A 14,995-nucleotide genomic window follows, 5' to 3' on the forward strand; every position below is an offset into this window, starting at 1 on the left:
AGGGGGGGGGGGGGAAGGAGGAGGGAGCGTACACTTGCGGACATTGGCCCGGATAGCAGCCGAGAGCTTGTCGGTGATACCCTGGCCTGTGGGCGGAGTAGCATGGTGCTCACGAGGCAGGAGCCAGACGATGGCGCCGACAAGGATGCATGCGATGACCAGTGACGTCCGCTTCACCCGGAACTTGCGCTTGACCACCACACGCCTACCCTTAAGACGGGCGGTGTCCTCGTCGTCGAGGTGGTTGAGCAGGTTATTCTGCACCTCCTCCATCCTCTCCTCCCGCAACTACCACGCGTGCAGTGTCACCTCCACTTCCCGCAAGCACGAGAAGAAAGTGACCGTGACCGTAGTGGTGCAAGCCGAGCTTGTGGCTGAACGGGAGAGGATCGGAGCAGCCAACAGATGATTGACGACTGACGGCCGACGGCGCCCGGCCACCACGCCCCTCCCCCCCCACCTACCGCAGAGCATACGCAGAGAGTGCTAGCGAACCATCTCGAGCACACTTGTCTGAGTAGTACCTGCGCACAATGGAGTGGTCGGTTCTTCTGTGGATTCTCATGGTTGTCATGGCAGCAGTCCTGCTGTTCATCATGGTGTTCTTTGTAGGTTATGCGAGGAGGTGGGGCGCGGGGGGGGGCGACCTGGCGGCGGGGAGGGACCCCTGGTGGGGAGGATGGTGGGAGGGAGGGGGGAAAAGGGAGAAGGGGGGTATATGAAGTAGTGGGTGGTGTAGGAAGAGGTAGGGGAAGGGAGGGGGGGGGGGGCTGGGGCTGGTAGGAGAGGGCAAAGGACGGCGCTGTATGGTAAGGGGGGCAAGGGAGGCAAGGCGATTTTGAGGGGGAAGAGAAAGGCGCGAGAGGGAAGACGAGGGAAGCGGCTGGAGACTAACGGATGGGGGGGGGGGGTGGCAGATCATTGAGCTGTCGGACCTGGCAAGTGACTTTGTCAGCCCTGTCGAGTGCTGCCGCAAGCTCTCGCCGATCATTCTGCCCGAGTACTTTGCGCAGCTCACCATGACTGTCCTCATGCTCATCACGCTCAACTTTACGGCGTTTATCATCAACGCACCGCTGGCGGCGTACCATGTCTACTCGTACCAGACCAAGAGCTACTGGCTTGACCCGACCGACATCTTCCCCAAGATCGACGAGAAGCGCCGCGTCTTCTTCATCAAGCTCGGCTTCTACCTCATCCTGTTTTTCTACTATCTCTACTGGTACGTATCTGCGCTGAGAGGCTGGCTGTGGGAGCGAGGGAGGGTGGTTGGGTGGGTTGGGGTGGGAGAGGGGAGAAGTGTGCATCAGGATCAGCGTCTTACTGGGGGAGTGCAGCATGATCATGTCTCTGATCTCTGACTGATGGTGATTCCGGGGTTGGGACGATGGGTGTTGCAGTCTCATCATGGGCCTCATCTACTGGGGTGGGGTTGACGATGTCTCAGTCGACGAGCTCGTGAGCACCTTCCACCAGACTGTGACCTTGCAGTGAGTCCTGAACCGTGCAGACAACCGCAATAACACCAAGCACCAGCTGCCCTCAGTCCAGGCCGCAGCTACACTGCTGTCGATGCCTGGGAGGCTGCGAAACTCGCGCAGCCCAGACCGGTGAGGATGCATGGTCGTGGACCCTGGCACGGCCAGGTCAGCTCATCGGTTCTCGGAATGCGTAAGGCGGATCGCAAGAGATGAATGGCTCCGCAAATTGCATCACGCAACCATGCATGGTATATACTGTGGGAATGGAAGAGGGGGGGAGGAGATCTGCGCCGTTTGTGAGTCTCAGGCCGTAGCCACTAGGGTCAAACTTTGCGGGCGGCATTCGATCGAGGCAGGCGCCAAAAGTGAAAATTGCTGAGGCGGACAGGCAGGCGGCGGGGCGAGGTGAGGCAACACGCCTCTCTCGACACCGGACCAAGCCGGAGAGACATACATAGACAAGATGGAGCAGTACATGAAGCTTGAGAAGATCGGGGAGGGCACGTACGGTGTGGTGTACAAGGCACGGGACCTGCTCACCAACGACTTTATCGCCCTCAAGAAGATTCGCCTCGACGCCGAGGACGAGGGTGTTCCCTCGACCGCCATCCGCGAGATTTCGCTGCTCAAGGAGCTCGAGCACCCCAACATTGTGCGGTACGCCAGATAGACTACATCCCCCTTAGCGTAGTGTACCCCCAGCAACCTTGTTTCCGGCGCTCGCCTTTGGTGTACCCCCACCACAGGGCGTTGCCCTCGCGAGAGGCTGCGCCCAAAATTTGAAATTTAGGTTTTTCGGCGCGGCCAGATGCATTTTTTGCAGCCTCGCCCGCCGCCTCGCGCGGGACATTCGGCGCCGCGCGGTGGGCGGCTCGGACGGCGGTGGTGTGTGGCTCGTCGCGCGCACTTGCGCAGACGCTACATGCACTTGTTGATGCTGGAGGGTGTGGAGAGTGTGTGTACCCTGCGCTAGGCACGTCAGGGCGGATGAGGGCCGCAAGTAGGCGCTGGCGGAAGCAATGGTGCTGCGGCAGGCGGCGGTGGTTTCTACGGGCACTCACAGCGATTGCGAGGGACAGGCTCCACGACGTGGTGCACTCGGACAAGAAGCTGTACCTTGTGTTTGAGTACCTTGACCAGGACCTCAAGAAGTACATGGACTCTGTGTCGGGCCTGCTCAAGCCCGCACTGGTCAAGAGCTACCTCCAGCAGCTGCTGGAGGGCATTGCGTTCTGCCACTCGCACCGTGTCCTCCATCGCGACCTCAAGCCGCAGAACCTCCTCATCGACCGCAACGGTGTGCTCAAGCTCGCCGACTTTGGCCTCGCACGCGCGTTCGGCATCCCGGTCCGCACCTACACCCACGAGGTGGTGACTCTCTGGTACCGTGCACCCGAGATCCTGCTTGGCTCGCGCCACTACTCGTGCCCCGTGGATGTGTGGTCGATCGGGTGCATCTTTGCTGAGATGGCGTCCAAGATCCCGCTCTTCCCGGGCGACTCGGAGATCGACAACCTCTTCCGCATCTTCAAGATCCTCGGCACTCCCAACGAGACCATCTGGCCGGGCGTCTCGGCGCTGCCGGACTTCAAGTCGTCGTTCCCCAAGTGGCAGCCGAAGAACCTCGCCTCGGTCGCCACCAACCTCGGCCCCGACGGCATTGACCTCCTCTCGCAGATGCTCGAGTACGAGCCCTCGCGCCGCATCTCGGCCAAGGCTGCTCTCTCGCACCCCTACTTTCTCGAGTAGACACCGCGACGTGAACGCTCTGTAAATCCCTTTGTACCCTCGGGCTGTATGTACCAATCTTAGCTCCCTTGGCCGCCACCTCTACGCCTGTGGCGCGCCAACCTGTTCGCGCCCACCTACCGCGCGGGTCCACGAACCCGCGCCCGCGCCTGGCACCGTTAGCAGGGCCACCCAAGGCAGACCAACTCGTCTCCACCGACAGTGATAGCCACAGGCCATGGAGCCGGCTACGCACCCTGGAGGGAGCCGCCAACCCAAGCTCATCATGACACGTACGTGCTGGGGTTGGGGGGGGGGGGGGCTGGGAGAAGGGGCGGGGGCGGGGGGGGAGGGGGAGGGAGGGGGGGCTGGGGGAGGGGAGGAGGAGGGGGAGGGGGGCGTAGAGAGGAGGGGGGCGTAGAGAGGGAGGGGGGGGGGGGGGGAGGAGGTTGCGGAAGGAGCAACGGCAACCCATGGTCATGGATGTGGAGCAGGTGAGAGGGAGTCGGTACGGCACCACAGCACGCCTTGGCGCCAAGCATCACAACCATGACAACCAAGATCACTGGCTCACATCCACTCACACCCACCCACAGACACACAGATGGCCGCATCGCTGCTGCTGCAGATGCTCCTCTACTACAGCGGACTGTTCTCGCTCATGTGGGGCATCATCACCGCCTGCATCATGGCATGGAAGGTAGGCGTGCAGCTGCCCATCGCCCCCATCTTCCCCGCCCTCCTCCCCTCTTCCCCTCTGCCCCTCTTTCCCGCCTCCCCTGCTCTTCCTTACACTCACGCCCTCGTGCCCATCGCCGCAACGCAGTGGGACAACCTCGACGACGCGCCCGTGTTCCAGTACATCACCATGGTGGTGTTTGTCATCTGGGCCGTGGTGGAGCCTCTGAGGATCTGGTTTGGCTTTGTGGGCAATCTCAAGGAAAAGGTGCCGCAGCTTGCGGCCCACTGCCTGCTCAACGTCTTTCCGCAGATTCCGGTCCTCATCTACCTGGCCGCCTTTCAGCCGTCGCTGCTGCCGTTTGAGCGTGTGGCCAACGTCATCCAGCTCTTGCTGGTCATTGTCTCGGCCGGCGTCGGCTTTGCCACCACCCGCAGCCTCGTCCGCAACCAGACGTCGCAGTTCTACCTCAACCAGTTTGAAGCCGACGGCGTCGACGGCGCAGAGCCCATGATTCCGCTCACGGCGTTTGGTACCCCGCCGCCGGCCTCCTCCGAGCCGCCTGCCCGCTCCGCCTCGGGCGCCGACCTTGTCCACTCCACATCGGCCGCATCAGTGACTTCTGCCGACACCGCTGCCGCCCGCGCCGCCGCCCGCTCTTCCGCTCGCTCCTCTGCCGTCCCGCTTGACACCCTCAACGCCCTCAACACCACTCCACCCGGCCTTCGCCGGCGCTAACTCTAGACCATCGTCTACCCACGTCCTTGTATTCTGCTGCCTGGTCCCCCGATGAACCCTCCCTCGTACCACTCGCACCACTCGCACCACTCACTCTCTCTCTCTCTCTCTTAATTGCCTATCAATCCATGTGTCCAACCCCGCTAGCCCGTCTCCCGCCTCCCCGCCCTCTCCCCGTCCGCTGGCGGTCGATGGCCAGGTTGGCGCCAGTCTGCGCCCACCACCACCACAGCCACAGCCACCACAGCCACCAACCACCACACCTGTCCATGAACGTGTTCACAGTGACATACGAGGACCAGGAGAGGCAGAAGCAGAGCAAAGACATGTCCGCAGGCGGAGTGTCGGGCCAGTACGCCCGGCAGGGATGTGGGCTGGAGGGCTGGGCGGTGGCCCATGCCGAGGGCACCGACAGGGCGGCAGCGGCATGGTTCAAGAAGGCGCGCAAAGCGTATCTCAAACTCGGCATGCCGCTGCAGTGTGCGGCGAGCGGATGCACAAACAGAGAGTATACGTCATCGCTCGGGTGGCGCAACCACATCGAGAAGCACCGCGAGGTCGCTATCGTGCCCTCGCTCGAGTCCAACCTCCTCCACGTCCACGCCATCCTCGCCGCGCGCGCCGCAGCGGCAGAGGCCCGCCCGCTCGCCTGCTTTGTCCCGGGCTGTTCCGAGCCGCCCGCTGCTGATGAACATGCGCTCGCCGCTCATGTTGTTGCCGCCCACGCCAGTGAGGAGACAAAGCGCGTGAGCAACAGGCGCGGTCGCCCGCGTAAGGATGCTACCCCGGCCAAGCCATCGTCCGACTCTGCGAGCAAGCCGATGGCGGCGGCTCAGGCCGTGGCAGCAAGTGAGGCCAGCCCGTCGCGTGGTCTCCCGCTTCATCCCACTGCGCACGCGCCACACCCTCACGTGGCCCTCGTCCGCACGGCTGCCACCGCGCCGCTCGTCCCTGTCGACGACGAGCTCATTGTGGCCGAGTGCAACAGGCTCGTCCGCAAGATGCGGGCCAAGTTTGGCGGCGTGGTCCTCACCCACTGGGCTATCTACTTTCAGAGCCGCAACGCAAGTGCACCCGGTGGCATCTTTGTCCAGGGCTTTCTCTACCAGGGCAAAGGCTGCCGCGCCAAGCGCATCACCGTCCCGCTCACCTGGAAAACTTCGGTCATCTCGGGCATCCGCTCCGACGGTGTCCTCACCACCCTTTCCGGCTCGTTGTACAAGCTCGACGGCCCGCCCAACGAGGCCGCGCTCCTCGAGTACGGCTTCGCCCCATCGACTGCCGCAGCCTTTGCCACCGGCTTCCCGCCAAACTGGAAGGCCCTACTCAAGACCGAATGGGCCCGCCGCAACGCCGCTGCCGCCCTTCCCAACTCTCCCTCGCGCATCGAGCCCTCTGTCTGCCCCCACGCTCACGCCTCAGCGGCGCTGTCGCCTCACGAGACCGGCTCGGCTCAGTCGGCCCGAGTCGCCCCGATCCCGGCCCCGCCTGTCGCTGGCCCTGGTCACAACTCGTGGACCGACGACGAGCTCGCTGCGCTAGCCGAGGCACAGCGCTCGGTCCCGCCGTCGATCCGCAATTACTGGTCCGTAGTCGCCGCCATTGTCGGAACACGGAGCGCCGAAGAGTGCCACGCCCTGGTCGTCGCCTCGCCTGTCGCGCCGCGGGCCGGAGGAGCGCCGGCCGCTGCTGCTGTCGAGGCCTCGCCCATTGCCCTCGAGCGCCTCGCCTCGGCCGACTCAGTTCAGAAGAAGCGCATGCTCCGCAAGCTTGTCGCCAAGAGCAACGCCGGGCACGCCGACGACGCGTTCGAGTCGACGCCGCTGCGAGCGGCCATGCCGCCGGTAATCGACCTCTGCGGCGAATCGCCGACGGTGACGTCGCGAGCAAGCGCAAGCGCAGAGCATGCCGCGCCCACGTCCGAGAAGGACGCATTCTATGCCGAGCTCCGTGCCGCTGAGCGCGCGGCGTCGCCGCTCTCGTCGCCCTCTTCGCGCAAGCGGCGCTCGCGCTCGACCGCCGGTGACGACACTGACTCTGATGAGACTGACGACGAGACCGCGCCATCGGCCTCGCTCCTCTCCGCCATGTCGCGGCCCAAGCAGAAGCAGCACGACAAGTACGTCCATGGCGTGGCCAAGCGGACAAAGCTCAACTCGGGCGTGGCGGGAGCGCCGCCTCCCCGCACTCTGCGGCCGGCCCGCCGCGTCAACGATCCGTCAACCCAGGAACTCGCCAAGGCCGCTCTGGCCGAGGCCAGCGCGCCAGCTGCAGAACTGGCCGATGACCCGTACTACGAGTTTTCGTCGGAGGACGAGTAAGATCTCGCTCTGAGTTTATTGCTTCGACGACAACGAGGCCTTCTCCCACGCCGTGCCAAACGAGGCAAAGACTTCCGAGGCCTGCGCCATCTTGGAGCGGACAGTGGCCGGGAAGGCACGGGCGACGCCGCTGAGGTCCAGCTCGTCGTACCGGCCCATGGCAAAGGCCATAGCCTGAGCCTTGAGCGCCGGCACCATGTTAAATGCCGCCATTCCGGCCGAGCGCGCGGCGATGACGCCAGTTGTGTCGTCGGCAAAGAGGCGCTTGAGGACGTCAAACGATGATGCGAGGAGCGTGTTGAGCCCCTTGCGCTTGCGCTCGTACTTGGCAAGCACCCGGGTGTCACCGATGTCCGCGCCCTCGGCGACCGCGTCGGCAATGGCCTTTGTCAGCGCGCTCACATCGCCGAACCCGAGGTTGGCACCCTGGCCGGCGAGCGGGTGCACTGTGTGCGCCGCGTCGCCCACAAGCACCATCCGCGGCCCGTAGTAGCTGTTCGCGAGGCCAAACGAGAGCGGCCATGACGCTACCGAGCCCTCGGCGACAGCAACAACGCCCGGCGGAACAGCTGGGGCGCCACCGGTCGTCGCACCGCCGTCGGGCGCAACAACGTTGGCGACGTAGTGGCCCAGCGGCGAGCTCTGGACCACCGAGCCGAGCGCACCCATGAGCGATGCCGCCCCGCCCTGCGCCGGCTGGGCGTGCAGCGCCGAGTGGATTTGCGCAGCCAGCGCCTCAGGTGAGAGCGAGACCCGCTCTTTGGCGGCGGCCGGCGACATCGACCACACGAGCGACGCCCGGCCCGGCGAGGTCGGCAGAAGCGCCAGAGGTCCGTCGGGAAGAAAGACCTGCCACGCAGTCTCGGTCGGCGTGTCGAGGGCGACGTCGGCGATGACACCGGACTGGTCGTAGGCGAGCGAGAAGCGCTCGATGCCAGCAGCCTTGCCGACGGCGGTGCCCGGGCCGTCCGAGCCGACAAGCAGCGCCGTTTCCAGCTCTACGCCCGAGTCGAGTGCAACGCGCACGCCATTCACCCGCTTCTCAATGTCGTCGATGCGGACGCCAGTGAGGACGTCGACGTCGCCCGCAGTGAGCAGGGCGTCGTACAGCGCAGCCTCGACGGTGGCGTTGGGCACGATGTAGCCGAGCGCCGGCGCGTTGGCATCGGAAGCGTTGAAGCTCACAGCTCCGCCGCCGACCGCGTCCCACACCCGCATGCCCAGATACGGGCGCGCCGCAGCGGCAACAGCCGTGCCGTGCCAGGCGCCGGCGCGAGCGAGGACGTCAGCCGAGGCCGGCGAGACGGCGAGGACTCGGACAGGCGATTGCGGAACGGTCTCTGCAGCAGCATCCGCAGCCTTGCGGAAGGCAGCCTCCGGACGAGCCTCAACCAGCGCCACACGCAGCCGCTGGCCTGATGGTCGGGCCACCCCTGCCACCAGCGCCGCCAGCGCCGACCCGATCAGCCCGCCGCCAGCCACCACCACGTCGTACGCCGCGGTACCCGCCTTGCCTGCACCCGAGCTCCCTTCCCGTAGCCATGTCCACCTCCCTGCCGCAGCCACTGCGCTCCGTCGTCCCGCTCCCAACATGTCGTCTGTCTTTGGAGAGAAGGGGGTGCGTGTGACCGGCCGGGGCAGGGGCAAGGGGGGGGGGGGGAGGGGGGGCGACGCGTCGTGGTTGTTCGGCCGGTGTCCGAACCTCTCCATCCAGGACACACACACACCCTCATCATACCCATCCTCCATCTATGATACCCATTCTCCATCAGGCGGGAGACCGAACCTTGTCATCCCATCGCTTTACACGTACCACACGTTACGGAAACGACGCCGGGTCTTCTTGGCAAGAGCAGAGCTCTGACCGATGGCACGGACAACAGTCTCGATGATGCGCTTGCCGACGGCGTCGTCAAAGTTGCGGTCCTTGCGGATGAGCGCAAGCGCAGCGTCGACAGCAGGTTCGAGATCGCCGCGCGAGGCGTGCGAGAGCGCAAGCGTCTTGAGCCCCTCCTCGTCGATGCTGCCGTCGGCAGCGGCAGTCTCCAGCACCTTATGCGCGTCATCCGAGATCTTCGACTCGGCACACTGGGCCTGGAGCTGGACCATGGCCCGGGTCTGCGAGAGCCACGGCTCCGCGTCGAGATGCTGCCGGCCAGAAGCCTCGGCGGCCTTGACAAACTCGGTAGCCTCCTCCAGCTTGCCACGCGTGAGCGCAACCTTGGCCAGGACAATCAGCGCCTGCGCGGAGCTCTCTTCGTGGATGGCAAGCTGCTCGCGGTGCTGTGCAGCCTTGGTCCGCTGCTGGTTAAGCGGCTCGTCCTCATTGGTCTCTGGCTTGATCGGCTTTGGCGTCTGCACTAGCTTCTCCACCGCAGCCTTGGCCAGACTCTCGAGCGCCTCGGCGGCCTCACTCGCCTTTGCCTCGGTCTTAGGCATCTCCTCTAGCTCGGCCATCACCTTCTTGCCTAGCTGAAGCAGATCGCCGACCTTGGTCGGCAGCGGCTTGGCCGCCTCACCGGTGTACAGCTGCAGCAGCGAGTCGCTGGGTTGGCCCGTGCTTGAGCTGCCGGAAGCCGGCGCCGGCATGCCAGCAGCTGCAAAGGCCGCCGTGAGAAAGTCGTCGATGGCGCTCTCGCCGTCCAGGTTCTCGGCCTGCCAATGGACCACCCCACCGTTGTGAACCGCCAGTAGCGACGGCACCGCCGGCACCCGCATCGACGCAGCCAGCTGCGCGTCCGCCACCGAATCCAACACGCCCACCACCAGCGAGTCGCCGGCAGCACCGCGCAGCGGCGTCGCCTCCATCGCCTGCACGAGCTGCGCGCACACCGGCGTCCCGCCCAGCACCGCGATCACCACAAGCTTGCCCGCAGCCTCGGGTGACTGCAGCAGCACAGGCAGGTTCTGCTGGGTGATCCGGATGAGCGGCGGCGCAGATGCCCGCCCGCCGGCCGTTCCTGGCCCACCCGCGCTCGCGCTCGCGCTCGAGCTAAACGCCCGGCGTGCTCCAACGCATCCGTTGATCATCCGCACCACTACCCTCGTCGATCCACATGCCGCCCGCGCGCTGAACGCGGTTGCTGCTGGCACATCCGTCCTCATTGCTAGAGCCGTCGCCGTCGCCGTCGCCGTCGTTGTCGACAATGTCCGGCTCGTCGTAGCCGTCCTCACTGCTCGGGATGCCAGCGCGGAGGTCACACCGGGCACCCTGGTGGTCAGGGTGCGGGAGACGGTTCGGGACAGCATGCCCAGCATGTTGCAGATGGGTGTAGGAGTGCGAGTGTAGGAGAGGTGCCACTACTGTCGCTGCCTTTCTCCCGGTGCCCCTTGAATCCGGTCTTCGTGAACGTCACAACGCGTCAGCAGGGACGGGAGAGACCCCGGCTGGCACAAAGGGGGGGGGGGGGGGGGATGACGAGCAAGAAACACAGTTTCGGAGAGAGAGAGGAGCAGGTCGGATCTGGAGCTCGTGTTCAATCGATGAGCTCCACGGAGGGTTCCAATGCGGGCGAGAGCGGGCCACCGAGGCTGGCCAGTAACTCTTCGGCGGCGGTCGAGAGCGTGTGGCTTGCGATGACAGCTTCGACATCGCTGGCATTGCCAAGGTACGTGAGGAGCGCAGCATCTAGATGCGCTAGCGCAGTGTGAGCCGGAGCAAGATCAAGCTCGGCGTCCATGGATGAAAGAAACTGGCCGGCATGCTTGTAGGTGTATCCGCTGCAGCCAGCGCCGGAAGCCTTGGTCGGCATGCTGAGCTTTTGCTTGACCCGCACGTCCGGGTTGGCAAGAAAGGCGACGATACCAGCTCGCGCGTCGAGCACGTCGTCGACATGCCCGGTCCAGGGAACGTCGGCAAGCGTCGCGATCATGGCGGCAAAGCCGGGAGCCGCCGCTGGCGGCAAGTAGCCGCGGATGGCATTGACTGCCAGTCGGACGACTAGGACCATCAGGCCCGGCCTCCGCGGCGTATCGGCAGGGAGCGAGCGAACAGCGCACGCGACCACGCCAGGCAAGCCAGTCGCTATTGCCAACCGCACCGCATCGCTCCAATCGGTTCCGTACTTGCCGTTGAACGGCACATTGTCCAGCCGAGGTGGCGGGTCGATCTCAGTCGTGGCAAAGATGCCCGGCGAGAGCTCGACGAGAACGGCGCAGAAGGCCGGCAGCCTGTCCTCCATGGCCACATCAAAGTAGCCGGCAAGCGGGGCCAGCATGAGCCACAAAATGTCGTCCGGGACAGGTACCTCCAGCTCGGCAAGCATGCGGCCCGAATCGACACAGGCGGCGGCAGCGGCAAAGTGCCACGCCGAGGCTTGGATCGGAATGGCCGAGGACCACGGTGCGCGGACGAGCTGAGTGGTAGTTACCGGCTGCGCGAGCGCTGCGAGCAGCTTGTCGCGGGAGTCAAACTTGTCCGCCAGTGCTACAAAGGCAGCAAGAGTCTTGGCATCGCGCCCGGCGACGGCGGCGCAGCCCTGGTCGAGGACCAGGTCAAAGCCGTTTGGCACAGACCGGACTGTAGTCGCCAACAGCCCAAGCGCCGCATCCGAAGGATGTAGCAGCTTTGGGAGAGTGCGGCAGGTCACGGCACCAAGTTGCTCCGACCGAAAGTCGGCACTCCACAAGCTGCTCATCTTGAGAAGATCGTGGATAAACGGGGCGGTCGACCTCGCCGTCTCATTGTCCGCAAACGGATCCGCGCCGGCCGCAACGAGCCCATGGCAGAGCTCAACAACCTCTGACGACGACAAGTGCCGCTCGCACTTGTACAGCATGTCGAGAACCTGCGGCTTGAGTGCACCGGGTTGCGGCCGCGGGCCGGTCTGCTGAAGCAGGTCGAGCAAGAGACTGATCATGGCATAAAGCTCGGGCCGCGGAGTGCAGCGAAAGGCGAACAGCAGCGCATCCGAGAACGAGATGAAGATGCGCTCCCGCACCGACTCGAGGTCAAGCGACGACAAGGCAAGCGGAAAGACAGTCTCCAGCAGCTGGATGCAGCTAACTTCGGTCACGTTGTTCGAGTCGGCAAAGATGCCGGCAGCAGCGGCGGCGTCAACGACGTCGCACTCGGGCGCCAGCTCGGCCAGAGTCAGCGCCCAAACCAGGCGCACCATCAGCCGCGAGCCCGAGACGGTGGCATGGACAAGCGCGGCTACTGGTGCGCACAGATTATCGATCCACGAGCAGCCCATGACAAGCGGTGGCGACATAACCTCAGCCTTGGCCTCGGTCAGCCTGGCACCGTGGCCAAGAACGAGCCGTAGCAGGAGGCGCGGCTCGCCGACTCGAGCGGCGGCAAGCACAGGCATCAAAACACATGGCCGGTTGACATCAGCATCGGGAGCATGGGCAAAAAGCGCGTCGAGCGTGGCGCCTGAAGAGTCGGCCTCGACAGCGCCGGTGATAATCGAGGCCTGTGCAGCCGCTACCATATTAACCACGTGTGCCTTGTGCATGCAAAGGTAGTTGACCAGCCGCAGGTCCTTGGTACGCACGCTCCGCATCAGCATCTCGTACGCAGTGGCATCGGTGAGCTGGTTCGGATCGGCTTGCAGGAGCATGTCGCACATGTCCCAGTACCGGCCCTGCAGGCCCCAGTAGAGCGCGGTGCGGCCGGCTTGGGACGGATCCGCGGCACAGTCTGCGCCGGCGGCAAGCAACTCGGCAACCATGTCTGTGTGGCCGCAGGCTGCAGCCTCGATGAGTGGCGTCCGTCCGACGTAGGCGCTGTTGAGGCCGTGGTGGGATTCGGCTTCAACCTCAAAGAGGAGGCGGAACAGGCCGAGCGACCGCCAGCGAATGGCGAGATGAAACAGCGGTGTCCCGCGCCACCCGTCGAGCGATGACGTGGTCTGTGATGTCGCAAAGTCGTCGAGATGGCTACGGTAGAGCTTCGGATCGATAAACAGGGGATGAGGGTGGAGAGCAAGGAGAAGGTAGATGGCGGTGCGCCAGTTGTTGCGGTTGTGATGGTCCGAGAGGCCAATGTCCTTGATGGCGGTGTCGCGCTCACCGACGAGGCGGGCGAGCCACTGGGACGGGTACGAGGCCTCTGACGGCGGCTTGATAATAGCCCGCGGAAAGTATCGCTTGATGTGCGGCTTCCAGAACAAAATATCATGGGCAGCGGCGCGGAGGAGGCGGCAAGTGTGGCCGGCAGCGATGCGCGACTCCCAGTCGACAAACTTCATGATCTCGCACCAGATCTCGATGGGCACGTCGGCAACAGTGAGTCCACCCTCGGGCGAGGCCCGCGGCGCAAAGATCATCATGCCATGCGAGCCGTCGACACACCACGTCGGGTTGCGTTCAGCTGCCGCCTCCACTGCGTCTTTGTAAAGGCCGATGGCGACCGGCGACTTGGTGGTTCGCACGGCCAGCAGCGGCGCCCACGCGTAGTCAATGACTGAAGCAGCAGGGGTGGTGACCAGGTAGCGACGATCGTCGATGAGCCGGCGAAAGTTGGCATCACCCTTGGTAATGACTCCAGCTGAGGCTGAGAGCTGAGCTGCTAGCTCGGGCGCGGCTGCAGCCAGGTCGGCAAACGGCAGCGGCGAGGTGAAGAACGAGTGGGCGACAACCCGGAGCCGCGGCGAATCGAGTGTCGGATCCAAAAGAGCCGCCAGCTCGGGTGCTCGCTCTGCCAGGACCTCCAGGTGGGCATTGACATCATGCGGCATGGCATCCGAGACAAAGACCGGCTCGGCCTTGGCGTAGAAGACAATGTCAGTGGCGACGCCGGCGCGGAGGAGGACGACAGCCAGGAGGAGGTCGGCAAGCAGCTCGTGGCCGCAATTGTCAAGAATGATGGCGATTGTGCCGGCGCTGGCGGCGACAGCGCGAAGCCACGCGTCGGAGTCGTCTTGCAGGAGCGCAGCGGCGTTGTCTGCGTCAGAACGGCTGGTCGACGCTGCGTCGACCGCGCCAGCCGAAAGCGAGAGATCGCCACGATTGCCCCACAGTGCCAACTGAAGATAGTGTGGAAGTGCATCGCGGGCAAGCGCCTGATCGGCACCGGTGCGGATGTCGTCGGGCATGGCCGCGAGCGCAGCATCAAGCCAGGGAAGTGCGGCAGCGAGCGATTTGGCCTTGTGCGGTGCAAACATGTCCGATCCTTTGGCAGAAGCAACGATGGCGCGCATGTGGGCATAAAAGCAGTGCTCGACGTGAAACCAAGGGAGAGAGAGCCACGTCTGGTCGCCGTCAGCATCATCTCCGTGACTAGCGCAGTAAGCCCTGCCCCAAGCACCCGGCGCAGCCTCCATCGGCACATGCCCCTCAGCAGCAGCCGTCCGTAAAGCAATGAGCCTCTTTTGCGCAGCCTTGCGGGCCGTCGCCGAGGCCTCTGGCCCGTGCCACGCCCCCTCGGCCAGCACCGAGTCGACGATGCCCGGAAGTCGGACAAGGATGGAGTGGACCACAAAGTCGTCGTCGTCGGTTCCACGCACCTGCGGAAGCTCTTCGAACAGCGGTGGCTCCACCACATGCACCAGCTCATGCCCACGCGACACAGCATTGCCATGTCGTACTTTGGAGCTTGTTTTTCCCATGCTGACCGTGAGGAGAGTGAAGAGTGACTGAGTGGGAGTGAGGGGGGAGGGAGGAAGGTCGTCGCGTGCACGTGCACACCGCAAAGGCGAGCCGGAAAGGAAGGTAGGGATAAGGGGGTTGGCAGAAGGATCATCAGCAAGGGCTTCGGCAAGGGAGGATCGACAACGAGAGCGTGGCAAAGAAGATGAAGAAAGGCGGCTTGGGTTGGCTTCCTTGAGCTCGCAGCGATGGTGACAACGGCGCGCGGCGGCGGCGTGCGTCGGGGTCTGGACAGGACGGCAGCGATGCGCGGTGTGGATGGGTCTAGAGGCAGACGGCACACAACCTGGGTTGGCCACGGGTGCCGATAGAGGGTGTGGAGGGTGGGTGATGAGGCAAAAAGGAAGATCGTGCCCTTCCATCGGGAGTTCTGGCCTTCGAAGAGCCGGGAGCGCCGCACAGAGCGGCAGCCGAGCCTTCGAGGAGCATCTCGACGAAAGACGACGATCAGGAGT

The 14,995-nt window shown here is 64.6% G+C and overlaps 8 protein-coding genes across 8 annotated transcripts in view; 5 read left to right on the forward strand and 3 right to left on the reverse strand.

The window, feature by feature from the left end:
• The window catches only part of AMSG_03789 (uncharacterized protein), a gene marked incomplete at its 3' end in the record, with an annotated part of 1,621 nt that extends 1,334 nt beyond the window's left edge, over positions 1-287 (reverse strand). The window contains exon 1 of the mRNA XM_013904239.1: positions 33-287. Coding sequence (XP_013759693.1) covers positions 33-273 — 241 coding nt within the window. The 5' untranslated portion in view covers positions 274-287. The remainder of the gene's footprint in view (positions 1-32) is intronic.
• A 229-nt stretch (positions 288-516) lies between these two features.
• Positions 517-1,542, forward strand: AMSG_03790 (ER-derived vesicles protein ERV14). The gene is made up of 3 exons (XM_013904240.1): positions 517-608; positions 918-1,222; positions 1,338-1,542. Exons 1-3 carry the CDS (start codon positions 534-536, stop codon positions 1,363-1,365), a joined length of 408 nt encoding a protein of 135 aa, XP_013759694.1. The 5' UTR covers positions 517-533; the 3' UTR covers positions 1,366-1,542.
• Positions 1,543-1,904: 362 nt separating this feature from the next.
• Positions 1,905-3,271, forward strand: AMSG_03791 (cell division control protein 2). Its single transcript, XM_013904241.1, has 2 exons — positions 1,905-2,138; positions 2,561-3,271. Exons 1-2 carry the CDS (start codon positions 1,945-1,947, stop codon positions 3,228-3,230), a joined length of 864 nt encoding a protein of 287 aa, XP_013759695.1. The 5' UTR covers positions 1,905-1,944; the 3' UTR covers positions 3,231-3,271.
• A 155-nt stretch (positions 3,272-3,426) lies between these two features.
• Positions 3,427-4,698, forward strand: AMSG_03792 (transmembrane protein 17). Its single transcript, XM_013904242.1, has 3 exons — positions 3,427-3,502; positions 3,806-3,909; positions 4,036-4,698. The coding sequence occupies exons 1-3, from the start codon at positions 3,448-3,450 to the stop codon at positions 4,624-4,626; spliced, it is 750 nt and encodes a 249-aa protein (XP_013759696.1). The 5' UTR covers positions 3,427-3,447; the 3' UTR covers positions 4,627-4,698.
• A 197-nt stretch (positions 4,699-4,895) lies between these two features.
• Positions 4,896-7,166, forward strand: AMSG_03793 (uncharacterized protein; the record flags this gene model as incomplete). The annotated part of the gene is made up of 1 exon (XM_013904243.1): positions 4,896-7,166. One exon carries the CDS (start codon positions 4,896-4,898, stop codon positions 6,945-6,947), a length of 2,052 nt encoding a protein of 683 aa, XP_013759697.1. The 3' UTR covers positions 6,948-7,166.
• On the reverse strand, positions 6,950-10,205 carry AMSG_03794 (ubiquinone biosynthesis monooxygenase COQ6; the record flags this gene model as incomplete). The annotated part of the gene is made up of 4 exons (XM_013904244.1): positions 6,950-8,472; positions 8,761-9,955; positions 9,990-10,158; positions 10,182-10,205. 4 exons carry the CDS (start codon positions 10,203-10,205, stop codon positions 6,963-6,965), a joined length of 2,898 nt encoding a protein of 965 aa, XP_013759698.1. The 3' UTR covers positions 6,950-6,962.
• Positions 10,206-10,404: 199 nt separating this feature from the next.
• On the reverse strand, positions 10,405-14,804 carry AMSG_03795 (uncharacterized protein). The gene has a single exon (XM_013904245.1). The coding sequence runs from the start codon at positions 14,498-14,500 to the stop codon at positions 10,424-10,426; it is 4,077 nt and encodes a 1,358-aa protein (XP_013759699.1). The 5' UTR covers positions 14,501-14,804; the 3' UTR covers positions 10,405-10,423.
• Positions 14,786-14,995, forward strand: part of AMSG_03796 (uncharacterized protein) — a gene marked incomplete at its 5' end in the record, with an annotated part of 880 nt that continues 670 nt past the window's right edge. Inside the window, one exon of the mRNA XM_013904246.1 lies at positions 14,786-14,792. Coding sequence (XP_013759700.1) covers positions 14,786-14,792 — 7 coding nt within the window. The remainder of the gene's footprint in view (positions 14,793-14,995) is intronic.

Source organism: Thecamonas trahens (assembly GCF_000142905.1).
Source record: "Thecamonas trahens ATCC 50062 unplaced genomic scaffold supercont1.14, whole genome shotgun sequence".
NCBI lineage: Eukaryota > Apusomonadida > Apusomonadidae > Thecamonas > Thecamonas trahens.